Here is a 19,184-nt window from a genome sequence, read left to right as displayed (position 1 = left end):
AAATGTGCAAGAACAAAAGTGAAACAGTATACCCGCAGCCTCTGCACTCAGTGGCCACTTTATTAGGTACACCTGTATGCTCGCTCGTTAATGGAAATAGCTAATCAGCCAATCATGTGGCAGCAACTCAATGCATAAAAACATGCAGAAATAGTCCAGAGGTTCAGTTGTTCAGATCAAACCAAACATCAGAATGAGGAAGAAATGCGATCTAATTGACTTTGACCGTGGAATGATTGTTGGGGTCAAGCGAGATGGTGTGAGTATCTCAGAAACTGCTAATCTGTGGTTTTCACACCCAACAGTCTGCACTTTATAGAGAATGATGCAAAAAAACAAAAAAAAACATGCAGTGAGCAGCAGTTCTGTGGGGAAATAAAATACCTTGTTAACAAGAGAGGCCAGTGAAGAATGGCAAAACTGATTCAAGCTGACAGTAAAGTAATAGTAACTCAAATAACCATGCGTTACAACAATAGTGTGCAGGAGAGTATCTCTGAATCCTCAATACCTAGAACCTTCAAGTGGATAGGCTACAGCAGCAGAAGTCCATGAACATACACTCAGTGACCATTAAGTGTACATCCTTGTGTCTGCCAGCACCCATTTTGTCCTCCATCTGTGACAGTTGACATCTTGTCCTTTTCTCAACATTACCACGCAAAATAATGGGCCTGTCTGCCCTGTAATGTGGGTCCATGTCCTCGCTGCAGGTTAAAGAATGGAGCTCCTTGCCTCATCACTGCTTGTGGACAGGATAGATGGTGAATCCAGTGTGTGCTGAGGGATCTAACTGACTGTTCCCCAGTAGCTACCGCTGATTGCTGATAGAGCACCTGTCCTGGGCTGTACTGAAACGCGAGAGATCTTTCGTCCGTGTTTAAGCCTCTACCTTAATGGCTCAGTGTTCTTTTCTAATTACCCTTCATTATCCTGTGTTTCAGACTCGTATATCAGACTGGCGAGAAGGAGCACTGAATGGCCAATATCTCAAACGTAAACTGCAGGAAGCTGATTTACAGATTAAACACTATGAATCAAATGCATCCCCAAAAGGCTGGTCCTGCCATTGGGACAGGTACGCACTCTTCTACTTTTTCACCTTTCACCTTTGACACGTGACAACTGAACTGTGACCCCACCCTCCCCATCTCCACTTGACGACGTGACAACAATAGTTGCAGACTGCCAGCTTTTCTAAACTACTAATTTGGCAGCACTCCCGCATGCGTGCAAAAAAAAATCCCAAAAGCAAAACAATCATTGGACCAGCCTAAAGTGTAACCCACAAATTTTGGCAATATCTCTTGCTGAGGGTTGAGTATTGGAGTTGAACAGATAGACTGCTCGTATAATTTTGAGGAAGGGATAAAGGGGAAAGGGGCGGGAGAGAGTGCGCATGCAAGGAATGTCTGCGCTTTGCTGGAAATTTCTGGGATGGAATTCCTGAGCCGACCACGCGACAGAAAGAGGGAAGGTGCCTCCTGCAGCAGCTGCAAGAGAAGACCAAGATTATTGCCGGAACCACAGGTCAGAATTATTTTCTTTTATCTTTTTTACTGTTTACTGCATCTGTAAAACATGTAAATGTGTTTTTATAAATACACATAAAAATTGCTGTTTCATTTTTCAGCTTGAAGAATATTTTTGCACTAATTCCTTCCTTATTTGCTTCCAGAACAAAAGGGTTGTCTTAAGTTACCTAGACACCCTCAATGCCGTCATTATCAGGCAGCCATTTTCTCTCTTCAAAAGATAAAATAATTGGACTGAATTAGTAACTTTCTTTTTAAATGGCTGATATTTATTTATTTTTTTTTAAATAAATCAAATCCAAAACACAATTGAATCATGAGGTTTCCCCTCTGATCTCTGCCATCCTAGGTCTCTAGGAACAGGAGGTGCCAAACTTCCTGTTGGCAAAACAAAACTCATAATTTTCTTTTTCGCCTTTGGCAGGGACTTCCTGCTGCTACCTCTATACTAAGTGTGCCCTTTCTGTCACGCCGTAGGGAGCACCGGCGCTATTTCTATCTCAATGAACAGACGGGCCAATCTCAGTGGGAGTTTCCAGATGTGGACGAGGAGGAGGAGACAGCCGAGAGCACTTCAAGGCTAACTGCTGGTAAAAGCATGCTCAGCGCTCCAGTGAGAGAAGCTGCAGGTGTGACAGGTGACCCTGCAGGTGAGGAGCTTAGCATCTCCATGGGTTCCAGTCTTTGACACATGTCCCCAGTCACATCTTGGAGTAGTATAAGCACGGAAAGAGTCCCTTTAGTGCAACCAAAATGCCTGTATTTGTCCAATTATCTTTCTAAACCTTTCTATCCATGTTTCTGTCCATATGTTTCTTAAATGTTGTTTCACCTGCCTAAACTGCCTCCTTTAGTAGCTCGTTCCCTGCACTCACCACTTTCTGTGTGAAGAAGTTGCCATTTGAGTCCTTTTTAAATCAAATCCCCCCACCCCCCCCCCCCCATATTCAAGTTATGCCACCCTTAGTTTTTCATTATATTTTCCTGTGGGAAGGACTGTATGTGTTCACTCTAACTATGCCTCATGGTTTTATACACCTCTTTCAGGTCACCCGTAAGTCCCCTACACGCTAAGGAATAAAGTCCTAGCCTGTCCAACTCTTCCTATAACTCAGATCCTCGAATCCTGGCAGCATTCTCAGAAACCTCTGCTTTTTTTTTTAACCAGCTTACTGGCATCTTTCCGATAAGTGTGACCAAAACTACACACTATTCTAGCTTACCAACATCTAATACAATGGCAACATACTGCCCCAACTCTTGTACTCAGTGCCCTGAGTGATGAAGGCCACCTTGCCAAAAGCTGCCTTCGGCACCCTGTCTACCTGCAGCTTGGCTGAGTTGCTGAAGGTTTCCTCCTTCTGGGTCAGGGATGCTGGAGCAAAGACTGTGGTTGTTATTTTTGTGCGTTTGCCTCAGTAAGTCAGCCAGAGCAAATCACTTGAAAGAGCAACACCCACAAAATGCCGGAAGGAACTCTGCAAGTCAGGCAGCATCTATGGGTATGAATAGGTGCTACATTTTGGTAGGACTAATCAAAATAGGACATACATGGTAAATGGTAGGGCATTGAAGAATGCTGTAGAACAGAGGGATCTAGGAATAATGGTGCATAGTTCCCTGAAGGTGGAATCTCATGTGGATAGGGTGGTGAACAAAGCTTTTGGTATGTTGGCCTTTACTAATCAGAGCATTGACTATAGGAGTTGGGATGTAATGTTGAAATTGTATAAGGCATTGGTAAGGCCAAATTTGGAGTATTGTGTACAGTTCTGGTCACCGAATTATAGGAAAGATGTCAATAAAATTGAGAGAGTACAGAGAAGGTTTACTAAAATGTTGCCTGGGTTTTGTCTCCTAAGTTACAGAGAAAGGTTGAACAAGTTGGGTCTTTATTCTTTGGAGCGTAGAATGTTAATAGAGGTGTTTAAAATTATGAGGAGGATTGATAGAGTTGACGTGGATAGGCTTTTTCCATTGAGAATGGGGGAGATTCAAACAAGAGGACGTGAGTTGAGAGTTAAAGAGCAAAAGTTTAGGGGTAACATGAGGGGGAACTTCTTTACTCAGAGAGTGGTAGCTGTGTGGAACAAGCTTCCAGCAGAAGTGGTTGAGGCGGGTTCGATGTTGTCGTTTAAAGTTAAATTGGATAGATATATGGACAGGAGAGGAATGGAGGGTTATGGGCTGAGTGCAGGTCGGTGGGACTAGGTGAGAGTGGGAGTTCGGCATGGACTAGAAGGGCCGAGATGGCCTGTTTCCATGCTGTAATTGTTATATGGTTATTGTTGTTCGTCTATTGTTGACGTCGATGAGGACCTCGACACCATTATGATGGTGTCAAGACTAGCGCGTGATTCGGATTTAAGTGAGGGAGAGTTGCGCAGCGTCAGCTTCACTCTCTCTTCCCAATTCCCATCTGGGTCCAGTGGCAAAGCAGAGTCTGGAGGGCTGGAGATGGGACTAGGCGCAGTGGGTGACCAGGATGTCTTCTGTGTCTTGTCCTGCTCTACACGTTCCACGACACTTGCAGAGACTGCCTTCTTGACCGTTGGACCTTCCATTGGTTTCGTCCGCTCAGTCCGCCGGAGTCTGTCTTCACATGTTGGGATAGACAACTCCCTATCTCACCAAGGGTTTGAGACCCGTCGGCTACCCTCACCTGGTTTAGCCGGCTTGTCGAAGCCGTTGCCCGGGGTGTGGCCGCTGTCGCATGCAAGCAGCTACGGGGAGCCACAGGTGAGAGCTGAGTGCCAGGTGGGGACCAAAGGTGGACTAACCGCCCTGAAAAGGACGCGACATGTTCCCCCACCAGAGGTACTACCCCTCCCTGACACCCCATATACCCCATATGGTTATGTGGAATAATTAGTTGACGTTTCAGTCCAAGGCTTTTCTTCAGGATTGAGAGGGGTGAGGGAGATGCAGAATAAAAAGGTGGGGGGAGGGGAAGGAGGCTAGTTGAAAAGTGATAGGTGAAGTCAGGTGGGTGGGAAAGGTAGAGTTGGAGAAGAAGGAATCTGACAGAGGAGAGTTGATTATTGGAAGGGAAGGAGGAGGGGACCTCTGGGGAAGTAATAGACAGGTGAGAAGAGATAAAAGGTTAGAGTGGGGAATAGAGGAAGGTGGAGGAAGAAATTTACCAGAAGGAGAAATTGATATTCATGCCATCAGGTTGGAGGCTACCCAGATGGAGCATAAGGTGTTGCTACTTCACCCTGAAGGGGACCTCATCTTGGCCTCGTGCCATGGACCAACCCATTGGAATTAAATTGAATGAAAAGAGGTGGTGTTATCAGCAAGACTGCTGTGGTTTCCTGGATGACTGCTGCGCAGAAGCAGTGCTTTAGTAGAGGAATTCCTCTAGGAGGAAAACAGAGTTCTGAATGCAACACAGTGGGTGTTGAAAGAATGAAAATCACTAGAATAAAAAGTTGTCTTGAATGACTTGGACAGAGTGGCCTTTTCTGTTGCTTAGTAGGGGTTTCTCCAAATGCTTAAGCAGAAGAGACTGCTGAAAAAACTTGCTGTCAGCACCATCATCCTTTTAAACTACATGTGCAGTAGATTGGGTCCCATCTGATGATGTCATTTTCCCTGTTCTGTTTAAAAGCCCTCAACACGGGAGCCCCTCAGGGCTGCGTCCTAAGCCCCCTCCTTGACTGTCTGTATGCCCATGACTCTGTCACCACTCACAGCTCCAATCTGCTAATTAAATTTGTTGACGTTACTGTATTGATTGGCTTAATCTCAAATAATAACAAAACAGCCTACAGGGAAGAAATCATCACTCTGACACAGTGGTTTCAAGAAAACAACCTCGCCCTCAATGTTGCAAAAACAAAGGAGCTGGTTGTGGACTATAGGAGGAATGGAGACAGACTCATCCCTATTGACATCAATGGATCTGGGGTTGAGAGGGTGAACAGCCTTAAGTTCCTCGGCATACACATCACCGAGGATCTCATGTGGTCTGTACATGCTGTGTACATTCTGCACAACAGCACTTCTTTCACCTCAGACAGTTGAAGAAGGTTGACCTGAGTCCCCAAATTCTAAGAACTTTCTACAGGGGCACAGTTAAGAGCATCCTGACTGGCTGCATCACTGCCTAGTATGGGAATTGTATATCCCTCAATCGCAGGACTCTGCAGAGAGTGGTGTGGACAGCCCAGCGCATCTGTAGATGTGAACTTCCCACTATTCAGGACATTTACAGCGCCAGGTATGTAAAAAGGACCCGAAAGATCATTGAGGAGGGGACCCGAGTCATCCCCAACCACAAACTGTTCCAGCTGCTACCATCTGGGAAACGGTACCGCAGCATAAAAGCCAGGACCAACCGGTTCTAGGACAGCTTCTTCCACCAGGCTATCATACTGATTAATTCACAGTGATACAATTGTAATTCTGTGCTACATTGACTGTCCTGTTGTACATACTATTTGTTGCAAATTACTATATATTGCACATTCAGACGGAGACATAATGTAAAGATACTTATTCACGTATGTGAAGGTTGTGAGAAAAAGTCAATTCAATTTAATTTAAATTTTAGATTTGGTGCAAGTGGAGCTGTCTGCTGGCCAAGCTTCTGCAGAAGTCACCCCCCAGCCTCCTCCCCCACCGCTTCCCCCTCAACCCCCCCTCCCCTTGGATCTCCCTCCCTTGCCCCCACCCCCTCCCTCCTCCCCTCCACCCCCACCCCCTCCTCCACCCCCTCCGAGTGACGATGGTGGCGACATACAAGAAGTGGAGATGGAAGTGGACAGCAAGGAACCACCAGCGCCGGGAACAGAAGAAGATTGTTTGGAAAGGTCCCTTCTCCCCATCGTTCCAGTTACAACAGTCCAACTTCCAATAGTAAAAGTGGTGAGAATGTTTTCATGGTTTTAAGCCACTGTCCACCCCATCTCACCCAAGCTCAGCAGGTTGTTTGTGTCAAGAGTTTCCTGTTTTCTGGTCCCTCTGGGATAAGAACATAAGAAATAGGAGCGGGAACAGGCCATCTGACTCGTCGAGCCTGCTCCGCCATTCAATAAGATCATGACTGATCTGGCCATGGTCTCACCTCCTTTTCCCCGTAACCCTTAATTCACCTACTATGCAAAAATCTATCCAACCTTGTCTTCGGTATATTTACTGAAGTAGCCTCCACTGCTTCATTGCAGAGAATTCCATAGATTCATCACCCCTTGGAAAAAACAGTTCTTCCTCATCTCCATCCTAAATTTACTCCCCCGAATCTTAAGTGCAAACTTACCAGTGCAAACAACTTTTCTGCCCCTATCTTATCTATCCCTTTCCTACTTTTGTATGTTTCTAAGATCTTCGCTTATCCTTCTGTATTCCAGCGATTACAGTCCCAGGTGACTCAATCTCTCCTCATAGTCTAACCCCCTCATTTCTGGAATCAACCTGGTGAACCTCCTCTGCACCTGCTCCAAAGCCAGTTTATCCTTAAAGTAAGGAGACCAGAACTGCACGCAGCACTCCAGGTGTGGCCTCACTAGCACCCTGTACAGTTGCAGTATAACCTCCCTCCTCTTAAATTCAATCCCTCTAGCAATGAAGGCCAACATTCCATTTGCCACCTTCTCAGCCTGCTGCATCTGCAAACCAACCTTTTGTGATTCATGCACAAGCACTCCCAAGTCCCTCTGCACAGCAGCATGCTGTAATTTTTTTTTTAAACATTTAAGTAATGATGTGATCTTTCATTTTTCCTTCCAAAGTGGATGACCTTCCATTTACCAACATCGTACTCCAACTGCCAGACTTAACCCACTCACTTAACCTATCTATATCTCTCTGCTTTTCCACTCAGTTTAGTGACATCAGCAAACTTGGATACACTCGGTCCCCTCTCCAGATTGTTAATGTATGTCGTTAACAGTTGTGGGCCCAGCACCGACCCCTGCAGTACACCACCCACCAGTGATTGCCAGCTAGAGAAATACCCATGTATCACAACTCTCCACTTTCTATTGGTTAACCAATTCTCTATTCATGCTAATACATCACCCCTTATGATAAGTCTTTTATGTGGCACCATATCAAATGCCTTCTGGAAATGCAAGTAAGTATCAGCTATCTGTTCCCCTCTATCTCCTTCACTTGTTTTACCCTCAAAGAACTCCAGTAAGTTTGTCAAGCAGGGCCTGCCTTTGCTGAATCCATGCTTCGTCTGTCTGATGGATCCATTTCTTTCCAGATGCCTCGCTACTACTTTAATGATAGCTTCAAGCATTTTCTCCACGACAGATGTTAAACTAACAGACCTATAGTTACCTGCCTTTTGCCTGCATCATTTTTTTTGAACAGTGGCGTAATATTTGCCATCTTCCAATCTGCTGAGACCTGCCCTGAGTCCAGAGAATTTTGGTAAATTTTCAGCAAGGCTTCAACTATAACCCCTGCCATTTCTCTCAGTACCCTGGAATGCATTCTATCAAGAGTAGGTGCTTGTCTATCTTTAGGTCCACAAATTTGCTCAGCAACCTCTTCGGTGATAGTTATTGTATCAAGGTCTTCACTTCCCATTGCATTTATATTTTGTGCTAGCTAATTTTCATAATCTATGTTACCTTTCTTTATTGATCGCTTAGTGGTTTTTTGTTGCTTTTTAAAGTTTTCCCAATCTTCCAGTTTCCCACTACTCTCAGCGACTTTGTTTGTATGAGCTTTTAGTTTGATGCCTTCCTTTATTTCCTTGGTTATCCATGACTGGATCTCCCCACCCTTGCTTTTAACTGGAATATACTTTTATTGAGCACTGTGGAAAAAACTCTTTGAAAGTCTGTTCCTCAACTGTCCCACCGTATAGCCAGTGCTCCCAGACTACTGTAGCCAACTCCTTCCTCATCCCACTGTAGTCTCCCTTGTTTAAGCTTAATGTACTGGTTTTAGATCAAACTATTACACCCTCCATTTGCACCCTCAATCTGCTGTAACCACTCTTTCCAAGAGGATCCCTAACTACAAGATTGCTAATTTTACCTGTCTCATTGCACAGGACCAGATCCAAGATAGCATGTTCCCTTGTAGGTTCAGTAACATGTTGTTCAAGAAAGCTATGACATATATGTTCAATGAAGTCCCCAAGCCTGCCTCGACCGACTGGATTCACCCAATCTATGTACAAGTTAGTCCCCCACGATAACTGCTGTTCCATTCTTACATGCTTCAGATATTTCTTGGTTTATTGCCTGTGCCATTGTAATGTTATTATTCGGTAGCCTATAGACAACTCCCACCTGCAATTTCTTTTTTTTTAAACCCCATTTACTATTCCTGATCTCTACCCAGATGGATTCAGCATTCTGCTCCTTAGATCTTACATTGTCTCTCACTACTGCCCTGATCCCATCCTTAATTACGAGCACTACCACACTTCCCTTACCTTCCTATCCTTCCATATTACGTGATATTGTTGGATATTTAATTCCCAGTCCTCTCCACCCTGCAACCATGTTTCTGTAATGGCCACTAAATAACAACCCTTTATACTGATTTGTGCCACAAGTTCCCTGACCTTGTTACGAATACTACAGGCATTCGGATAAAGTGCCCTTGCACTCATTGTGCCTTTAAAATCTAGTCATCTTTGTCTCTTATACACTTTGGTCTTTTCTGCACTCCACCCTTTTATCTTTTTTAACTTTTGTTTTTACTTTTTCTTTATCCACGCTCTTCTCTTTTACTTTATCCATACTGCTCCAATCGATATAGTTTAAAGCCCTATCCACAACCCGAGTTATACAATTTGCCAAGCTCCAGGTCCTATCACAGTTCAGGTGGAGCCCGTCCTGATGGAACAGCTTCCTCCTTCCCCAATGCTGGTGCCAGTTTCCTATGAATTCGAACTCATTTCTCCCACAACAGTCCTTGGGCCATTCTCTAATCTTCTTAACTCTGTGCCAATTTGCATATGGCTCAGATAGTAATCTAGAGATTACCACCTTTTTCATTCTGCTTTTTAATTTAGTCCCTAGCTGCTCAAATTCCTTCAACAGAACCTCTTTCCCCATTCTACCTATGTTGTTGATACCCACATGGACCACAACAATTGGATCCTTTCCTTCCCACTGTAAATTCCTCTGCAGGTCAGATGAGATGTCCCGAACCTGGGCACCTGGCAGGCACCAGGGAGATAAATTGGCTAAATTTGGAAATATGGTGAGCTGGGTTATGTTGTATGGACACCACTGACTCTGTGCTATTCTTCTGCTAGCTGTACCTTCTGCAAATTTGAGCAAAGCCAACACTGCTATCCTTCATATAGGCTGCAAGGGAGAATGAGTGTACGTGCTGTTTTGTATGTGACCAAAGAATGTGGTATGGATCACACACATCCTCCCCTTAGTTGGGTGAAAGGTTTGTCTTAATACAGAATATTAGAACTCAGATTACAGTTTATGTTTGACTCTGACCTTCTCTACATAATCCTCTTGGTTCCTTGAGCACCATGAGTGCAGGTAGGTTCCGTGGATCAGCTCCCACTCACGACTGATTGCATAAACTAGATGGCTGTCTGGGATGTTTACGAACATAAGAGTTGGTTATCTTTCAGAGTAACTCTGCTTCAAGCATGCCCTCAAATCCTCCAGCTCTGGGTCCGGCAGCCAAGCCCATCAAGAGGAAAGCAGCAGTGCTCACTTCCACAGCGATGCCGCGTACTATCACCATTGGAAGCAATCCTGTCCTCTACAGTCAGTCGGCCATGGTCCCAGGTAAAAGTGGTCCACGTTGACACTTGGGTTGTATAGTAATCGTGAGGCTGAAGATGGGGAGCTGTTGGGTGGGATACATTCCAATGGTATTCGATAGCTGATTTTAGTAATTGTACTTGTAACATACACCAGCATTAGGAAACTGAAAGAAAGCAAAAGCGGATGTTGATCTGATTTCCCTAGTTAAGCCGTATGTATAGTTGTGAGTAGGTTAGCTGAGAAATGACTCTAGGTGTGTGGTTCAAATCCATCTCTATCACTAGCAGTGAATATTGAGACTGGTAATCACAAAATTCTCTGCAGATGCTGGGGTCAAAGCAACATGCTGGAGGAACTCAGCAGGTCAGGCAGCATCCATGGAAACGAACAGTCGGTGTTTCAGGCCGAGACCCTTTGTCAGGACTGAAGAGGGAGGGGCAGGGGCTCTATAAAGAAGGTGGGGGAGGAGGGTGGGAAGGAAAAAGCTGGTAGGTGCCAGGTGAAAAACCAGTAAGGGGAAAGATCAAGGGGTGGGGGAGGGGAAGCATGGAGGTGATACGCAGGAAAGGTGGTGAAGGAATAGGGGAAAGCACAATGGGTAGTAGAAGGAGGCGGAACCATGAGGGAGGTGATAGGCAGCTGGAGGAGGGGATCTCCCACCCGGCACTTATCCCTGCACATCCCCTCTCACCACCATTCAGGGCCCCAAACAGTCCTTCCAGGTGAGGCAACACTTCACTTGCGAGTCTATTGGGGTCATCTGTTGCAGGGGTCCCCAACCTTCTTTGCACTGCAAACCAGTTTAATATTGACAATATTCTTGCGGACCGGCAGTCAAATACGTTGTGTTTACCCAGAAAAAGACTACAATGACCAAGAAGCCTTGTGCGGGCACCAGTGCGCATGCGCGTCGCGACCTGCTATTTTTCTCCTGCAAATCATTTTTGGCGATTCTGTTCGGGGGGTGGGGGGGTGTTAATCACAACTGGAATATAGGTGATAAGTGGCTAATGCACTCAATTTCATTTCTAAAACGGTTTATCTGACGAATTTAATATTAAACACAGCGCATATTTTCCTTGCATGAATATAATGATAAGTTAATTATCAGGGGAGCTTGAAGTAAGTGTTGAACGAACTTCCAGTAGAAGTGGTAGAGGCAGGTTCGATATTATAATTTAAAGAAAAATTGAATAGGTAAATGGACAGGAAAGGAATGGAGGGTTATGGGCTGAGTGCAGGTCGGTGGGACTAGGTGAGAGTAGCGTTCAGCAGGGACTAGAAGGGCCGAGATGGCTGTTTCCGTGCTGTAATTGTTATATGGTTATATAAGTAAGTCAATAGCATCATAACATTTTAAGTAACGTTTGGATATTAAACATACAGCACATATTTTCCCCATATGAACATATAAAATCATTGCACCAATATCGCTGAATCAGTGGGAGCCCTGGGCATTGTTTCCCTGCAACAAGACGGTCCTATCGAGGGGTGACGGGAGACTGTGATACACGAAGGGGGTTCCTTATCTCCAGTCTATTCCGCAATTTAGTTTTTGTTGCATTCATTGCAGAGATATGTTGGAAATGGAAGCAAGGTTTTCAGTGCTTTTGTGGCTATCTCAGGATATTTAGCCTTGACTTTGATCCGGAATGCTGGCAGAGATGTTATGTCAAACATACTTTTCAGCCCACCGTCATTTGCAAGCTGAGGAGTTGATCTCCTTCCCGCGCTGACATGAATGACACGCGGGTAATGACCTCGCGCCGTTCAAGCTCAACAGTGCGTGACAGGGAATGAGGAATGGTGCCGCTGACTCATATCGCCAAATCATATCGTTTCCTTGCGGCCCGGTAGCACATGCTTTGCGGCCCCGTGGTTGGGGACCGCTGATCTATTGCATCAGGTGCTCCCGGTGTGGCGTCCTCTACATGGGGGTGAAACCCGACGCAGATTGGGGGATCGCTTCGTCGAGCGCCTCTGCTTCATGTTCCCATTCGGATATGTCCATACATGGCCTCCTGTACTGCCATGATGAGGCCAAACTCAGGTTGGAGGAGCAACACCTCATATACCGTCTGGGTAGTCTCCAGCCCCTTGGCATGAACATTAAATTCTCCAACTTCCAGTAATTCCCTTCCCCCATCCCAGTTTCACTCTGCCCCCTCCTCCAGCTGCCTATCACCTCCCTCATGGTTCCACCTCCTTCAGCTACCCATTGTGCTTTCCTATTCCTCCTTCACCTTTCCTGCCTATCTCCTCCCTGCTTCCCCTCTCCCACCCCTTGATCTTTCCTGTTACTGGTTTTTCACCTGGCACCTACCAGCCTTCTCCTTCCCACCCTCCCCCCACCTTCTTTATAGGGCCCCTGGCCTCTCCCTCTTCAGTCCTGACGAAGGGTCTTGGCCCGAAACGTTGACTCATCGTTTCCACGGATGCTGCCTGACCTGCTCAGTTCCTCCAGCATGTTGTGCATAATATTGAGACTGGGCTGTCTCTGTCTTGTGAAGCTGTCCATCAGCTGGTGACCCTGCGGGTACCTGAACGCTATGGTTCATATCGTGAGGTGGTGTCTCCATTTAACAGTAGCATATGTTGAAACTATGACTTGCATACATAGTGTTTCACTCAGGTTGTAATTGATTGCGGTGTATTCCTTGATTGGAGTTGCCGATTAAATGGGCCTTTATCTCCTTTGAAGGTGACTTGAATAGAGTACTGAAACAGTTTTTATACGCTCATTATGTTTTCTTTTGGTTGAGCTGCAGGCCCACAGATGCTGGCCACGATGATGTCTGTTCCTCCCATGCCTGCCCCGAGACCCCTTTTATTACCCAGACCAACCCACTTGGTACAGATACCACACCCTATACCACAACACCAAATACCAGTGGCACAAGCTATTCCACAGCCCCCACACATACCAGAGGCTCCTCCGGCTGCTGCAGCCCCTCAAGTAACAGAAAAAAGCAGGAAGGTGAAGAAAGACAAGGTAGGGTGCAGCTTATTTTTCTCAGTGTCTGATGGTGCAATGCCTTGCGTTTGAGAAATACTAAGCAAATATTCTCAAAGTATTTCCCCCCCCACCCCGAGGCAAGCAGCATAGAGAGAGGCTCTTCAGCTCACCACGTCCCTGTCAATTGATCTTACTAACCCCATTTGCCAGCACTTGGTGCATGTCTTGGCTATTATATTGATTGTCCAGTTGCCTTTTAAATATTATGAGTCTGTGCTTCTGATATAATTCTGTTTGCTAAAGCCAGAGCCCAGGTTGGTAATACTCAGCAATCAGATATGAGCTACCACCAAATCTCACTAACAGTCTCTCCATGAACTGGGAGTTCCACTTGCTAGGTGTGTTCTGGCTACAATGAGATACCAGTTAATGTTGCTTGATAATTACAGGGGATTACTTCCCTAGGGTTGGTTACTGATGCTTGGGATTGTTTGTGTTTCAAATATTGCAAAACTTGGTCCTGTACTGAGAGCACAGCTCCAACATCTTTTTCTCTATATCTATAATTAATGCTAAAAGTTAGAAGCCTGGAGTATAAGCAGATTTAAAGCCATCTGGTGTTCTTCCAGCCTTTTATCTGCTGCTATCAGCTTTTGTTCCAAGTTGAGGTGGGAGTCAATAGATTTGGGTAATGCAAGAAAATCGCACTGGGGTGGAAGGTCAGCTGTGCTCAGGAATAACAGAGCAGGCTTGATTAGCTGTTCAATTTATTGAACAACACACAAAATTCTGGAGGAACTTAGCAGGTCATATGGCATCTATGAAGGGAAATAGTTGATGTTTGGGGCCAAGACCCTTCTTCAGGACCTGACTTACTGAGTTCCTCCAGCATTTGTATATGTCGCTCACATCAACAGAATTACTTGAGTATGCAGGAACTTCTGACTTGTACACAAACCTTGTTGACTTTTTTCATGATTGTGCATGTCTATGAAGGTTCTCAGTCATCCAGGTCATTGTATATCAAGCAGCAGTAAATCAAGGCAACTGGACTTTCTGTGTTGTCTAGAAGACATTTTGACACTCACCCAAGAGGCTTCTTCAGTTCTGACCCATGGCAGGTAGCTTTCCAGATTATAAACTGAGTTGTTTAAAAGCGTAGTAATCACATGAGGGTCATAGAGGTAATGAGAGGGTAATTTATTTTGCATGAATGGAGGTGTGAGCTGTTGTGGGGACGCTGGGGTAGAGATATTAGGACTTTGATAACAATGTGCACATTTTGGGCAGAGAGGGCAAGTGGTTTGAAAGAAGAGTTAAAGAAGCCATCTTTGTCAAACTGGAAAACCCGTCTCTGAACAGAGGCAGTGGGGTACACCACCTACCAGCTACTTACAATGCAGTCCTAACATCTCCACCCCAGTGTCTCCACAACAGTTCACACCTCATAAGAAATAGGAGCAGGAGTAGGCCACCCGGCCCACCAAGCCTGCCCCACCATACAATAAAATCATGGCTGATCTGTACGTAACTCAGCTCCATCTGCCTGCCTTTTCCCCATAACCCTTAATTCCCCTACTACGTAAAAATCTATCTAACTGTATCTTAAATATGTTCAGTGAAGAAGCCTCAACTGCTTCCCTGGGCAGAGAATTCCACAGATTCACCACTCTTTGGGAAAAACTGTTTCTCCTCATCTCCGTTCTAAATCTTCTCCCCTGAATCTTGAGGCAATGTCTCCTAGTTCTAGTCTCACCTACCAATGGAAACAACTTTCCTACTTCTTTCTTATCTATCCCTTTCAAAATTTTGTATGTTTCTATAAGATCTCCTCATTCTTCTGAATTCCGGAGAGTATAGTCCCAGGCAACTCAATCTCTCCTCATAGGTTAACCCCTTCATCTCTGGAATCAACCTGGTGAACCTCCTCTGCACTGCCTCCAAAGCCAGTGTATCCTTCCTCAAGTATGGAGACCAGAACTGCACACATTACTCCAGGTGTGGTTTCACCAGTACCCTGTATAGTTGCAGCATGACCTCCCTGCTCTTGAATTCAATCCCTCTAGCACAGAAAGCCAACATTCGGTTTGCCTTCCTAATAACCTGTGCACCTGCAAGCCAACTTTTTGCGATTCATGCACAAGCACTCCCAGGTCCCTCTGCACAACAGCATGCTGCAATCTTTCACCATTTAAATAATGATCTGCTCTTCTATTATTCCTTCCAAAGTGGATGATCTCGCATTTACCAATGTTGTATTCCATCTGCCAGACCTTGGCCCACTCATTTAACCTATCCATATCCCTCTGCAGACTCCCCACATCCTCTGTACAATTTGCTTTTCCACTCATGCGAAGATAAAACAAATGACCCTGTCATTACCTCTCGATTCCTAACATGCCTCATGTGATTGCTGTACCTTTAAACAACTCGGAGTTTATAAGCCATAAAACTACCCGCTATGGATCAGAACTGAAGAAGCCTCTTGGATGAGTGGCAGAACGACTTCTAGACAACACAGCAAGTTCAGTTGCCCTTGATTTACTACTGCTTGATATACATGCGTCTGATTAATTAAATCCCTGTTAATTGTTATTTAATGGCATTATTTCCCAACTCCTCTTTAAGTAGTTGGTGCACCCTTTGCTTTTCTGCAACACCATGATATTGGAACGTCTTGAATTGTTTTCCAAGTTCTGCAGGATGTCCCCAAACCTTGTCTCTCCAACTGTGATTAAAAGGTTAGGAAGAACAGTTACTGCCGTGGCTCTTCCTGTCTATAGAGTAACATTTATGAGATATCTGTTTGGGTAGAGATGTGGCATTAATTGTCTTTCTGCTCCACCAATCCTCTGTTGGCTGTTTTTCAGCTCTGTGGATAGATGGGAGCAAGATTACATTACACTCTTCCCATCATGCGCATTTGCAGACTAGTCCCATTTAAAAGGCAAACCTACAATAGTGAATGACATTTTCAATATGTGATTGGCGGTCTAGGATGCTGGTGGTGTGAACTTATGTAGTCTTCTGTCGTGACCATTTTTAGGGATGTGATAAATTTTTAAACTCTTTCAGAATAAGAAGAGTAAAATGAAGATGCCATCATTGGTGAAAAAGTGGCAGAGCATTCAACGGGAGCTAGACGAGGATGAACACTCAAGCTCCAGTGAAGATGAGCAGAGAGCGATTCTGGCGCAAAAGCGGATAGAAGAGTGGAAGCAGCAGCAGCTGATCAGGTGAGCTCCCTGGCCCTGGCCACAGTCTGAAGGAAGGTTTGTGCACAGTGGTCATGAGTCGTGCAAGGGATGCTGTGGTGAATAGAGCAGTTGTAGAGTAGTGATTGCAGGCCAAATCAAGCCAACATCCTCTTGAAAAATCTGGTGGTTTCATAATGGAGTAGTTCAGTAACAGAAATCAATTAATCTGATACAGGCCCCAGGCGCAGATATGATGAATCACAATGACAGAACCATTTTTTTTATCAACACCATTCACATGATTTGCAAACTGAGTAAAGTAATTCTCATTTGTACATCTTACCTTTTTCCCCTGGATGAGATATCTTTGCCTTTCACATCCCTTCCAAAAATGTTTTTCAGTATGGGAGTATTAAATGGGAATAGTGTCCAATATTCCAGAAAATCTACTACCAAAATACAGTAATAGTTTGCTGTATTGTATCCTCTAATATCATCACAATGATTTATTATGGTCACCCTTTCTGTTCCCCTACTTTCACTTTTACTTTCATGTTCTGCTTTATGTCCTTGGGCTCGCTGGCCTCCAGGATGTCACCCATTTAGACAGAATTTGTTGCTGATAGAGGTGGACGATGAGGAGAGTGCGGAGTCCACCAAGCGATCTTTAAATGTTAGGCAAATTACCATAAGATCTGGAAGTAGGAGTATAGCAAAAGGAAATGACATCCAGTTCAAGAACCATACTTAACAGCAGAACATTGAGGTGTCTAGCGTTCTTGTGTGTGAAGCACGAAGTATGCAGGTAAAGGAAGTAGGTTGGCAAATAGAAATGCTGGCTTTGATTGAAAATAGGGTGGAGGGTAAATGGCACATGTAACACCACACAGTACAGTGTACAGTTTTGGCTTATTTATTTAAGAATGTATTTGCATTGGAAATATTTTCAAGAAAGTTGATCAGAATGATTCATAAGATGGTGTGAGAAAGGGTTAGGCTTGAGACAAAGCCTCAAATTTGGGGGAATAGATTTGGGTTGGAGATGAGAAACTGCTTTTCCTAGAGAGTAGTGAAGCTGGAATTCTCTGCCTAGGGAAGCAGATAAGGCTACCTCATTAAATATATTTAAGGCACAATTAGATAGATTTCTGTATGGCAGGGGAATCGAGGGTTATGGGGGGAAAGGTTGAGCTGAGTCCATGGCCAGATCAGCAATGATGTTATTATATGGCAGAGCAGACTCAACAGGCTAGTAACCCTACTACTACTTGTTTCTTATGTTAAGCAAGAATATACACCTTCAGCTGTGTCAGGTTGGTAAGCGCAAAATGATGCATACACTACAACTCTGAAATAAAACTAAAACGGTATAAGCACCCAACTTTTCTTGGAAGCCAAACAGTTAACACTTCAACTTCTTGACCTTTCCTCCAAACCTTAATATTCAATGTCTTGCCACACAGGTGAAGCTACAATCCCTTTCTCAAGTAAATATTCAGATGTTTGATGGGATGTAAGGATATTGGGAAAGCGTATGAAAAATAGAAGGTGGTGTTAGGATTTTCATCCATTTCTCTGTACTTGTCCTGGTCACCTGCCTGTGTCTGTTTAAATGTGCAGTGGTCAAGCTGAGAAAAATGCCAACTTTGAAGCGCTACCAGAAGACTGGCGGGAGAGACTGAAGCGGAGGAAAATGGCTTCAAACTCCTAACATTCTGAGTTTTATACTATGTGTAAATTATTTTTCTACCTTTATACAGAACGGTTTATATTTGTGTAAATCACTGAGTAGATGGTGGGTCTGTGAGCAGTTTGGTGCATGAGCATATTTGGTGGATAATAGAGTATACTGCTTTCAATTTTCTAGTATTGAGCTATGAAAATTTTCCATGTAATAAAATGACGTGCATCCAGGTTGTGAACTAATGGTGCCCATTTGCAATTTCATATATGCTGTACATTTGTATATAACAATAAACCTTTTTTACAATAGCTTGGGATCTCTTGTCTGAATCTATAATGTATTTTGTCGCTTGCCTACCACATATTCCATCCTCTTCCTGATATGTGCCCTACTAGCCCAATGTGCTCACAGCACCCAGTTATACCCACAGAATGGCCTGTATAACCCTGGCTCTCAGTCCAGGGAACTATGTATCATTTAGCTTAATGACGTTCAGGAAAATAATGGTATTCCACTCAGCTAAGGTATTGATCTGTTTCTGTGCTGTCTAATCTAACCCTATAACTTAGTAAGTCCCTTATGCTACCATTTGGTAATTGTCTCCCTGTATTCATTGTAAGTAAAAATGGTAATGCAATTACTCCTTCTCCAAAATACAGACTCCTCGGGTGACTATAGATGCCAATTTGGGATCCACATATCGGGATGCTGGTGCATTCCCTTGATGAGGAACGGCAGCCACCACACAGATTGAGGTCAGGGTCCAGTGGCATGGCTGCTGCAGCCTTGCTTTATATTTACTGCCATTGTGATATGTCATCATCTGCCAGCTCCACCATTGAGGCTTGTTGAATCATTCTTTGTCTGGGACCTCCTCCTTAACCTTATTGCTATATGTGACCCTACTAACCCAAGGATGGCTAAGCACCAGATAGCATTGCTCTCAGCAACTCAATCCTTCCCATCACAAAAAAGTGATGATCCTCAAAGAAGCAAGTAAGGAAAATAACTTGTTCATATTCCATTAGAATAAGATGAGGAAGAGGCTCCAAGAGCATCCTTGGTGATGGCAGGGCCCAGAATATGAGTGTGAGCTGAAAC

At 44.5% G+C, this 19,184-nt stretch overlaps 1 protein-coding gene across 1 annotated transcript in view; it reads left to right on the top strand.

The window, feature by feature from the left end:
- The window catches only part of LOC140193699 (formin-binding protein 4-like), a gene marked incomplete at its 5' end in the record, with an annotated part of 42,018 nt that extends 23,627 nt beyond the window's left edge, over positions 1-18,391 (top strand). The window contains 7 exons of the mRNA XM_072250866.1: positions 945-1,078; positions 2,013-2,185; positions 6,094-6,407; positions 10,108-10,267; positions 13,015-13,238; positions 16,278-16,438; positions 18,020-18,391. Coding sequence (XP_072106967.1) covers positions 945-1,078; positions 2,013-2,185; positions 6,094-6,407; positions 10,108-10,267; positions 13,015-13,238; positions 16,278-16,438; positions 18,020-18,110 — 1,257 coding nt within the window. The remainder of the gene's footprint in view (positions 1-944; positions 1,079-2,012; positions 2,186-6,093; positions 6,408-10,107; positions 10,268-13,014; positions 13,239-16,277; positions 16,439-18,019) is intronic.
- Positions 18,392-19,184: the final 793 nt, after the last annotated feature.

The sequence above is a fragment of the Mobula birostris genome, unplaced genomic scaffold (assembly GCF_030028105.1).
Source record: "Mobula birostris isolate sMobBir1 unplaced genomic scaffold, sMobBir1.hap1 scaffold_732, whole genome shotgun sequence".
NCBI lineage: Eukaryota > Metazoa > Chordata > Chondrichthyes > Myliobatiformes > Myliobatidae > Mobula > Mobula birostris.
The sequence above is the reverse complement of the archived record's forward strand: the minus strand, read 5'-3'. Positions and strand labels throughout refer to the sequence as shown.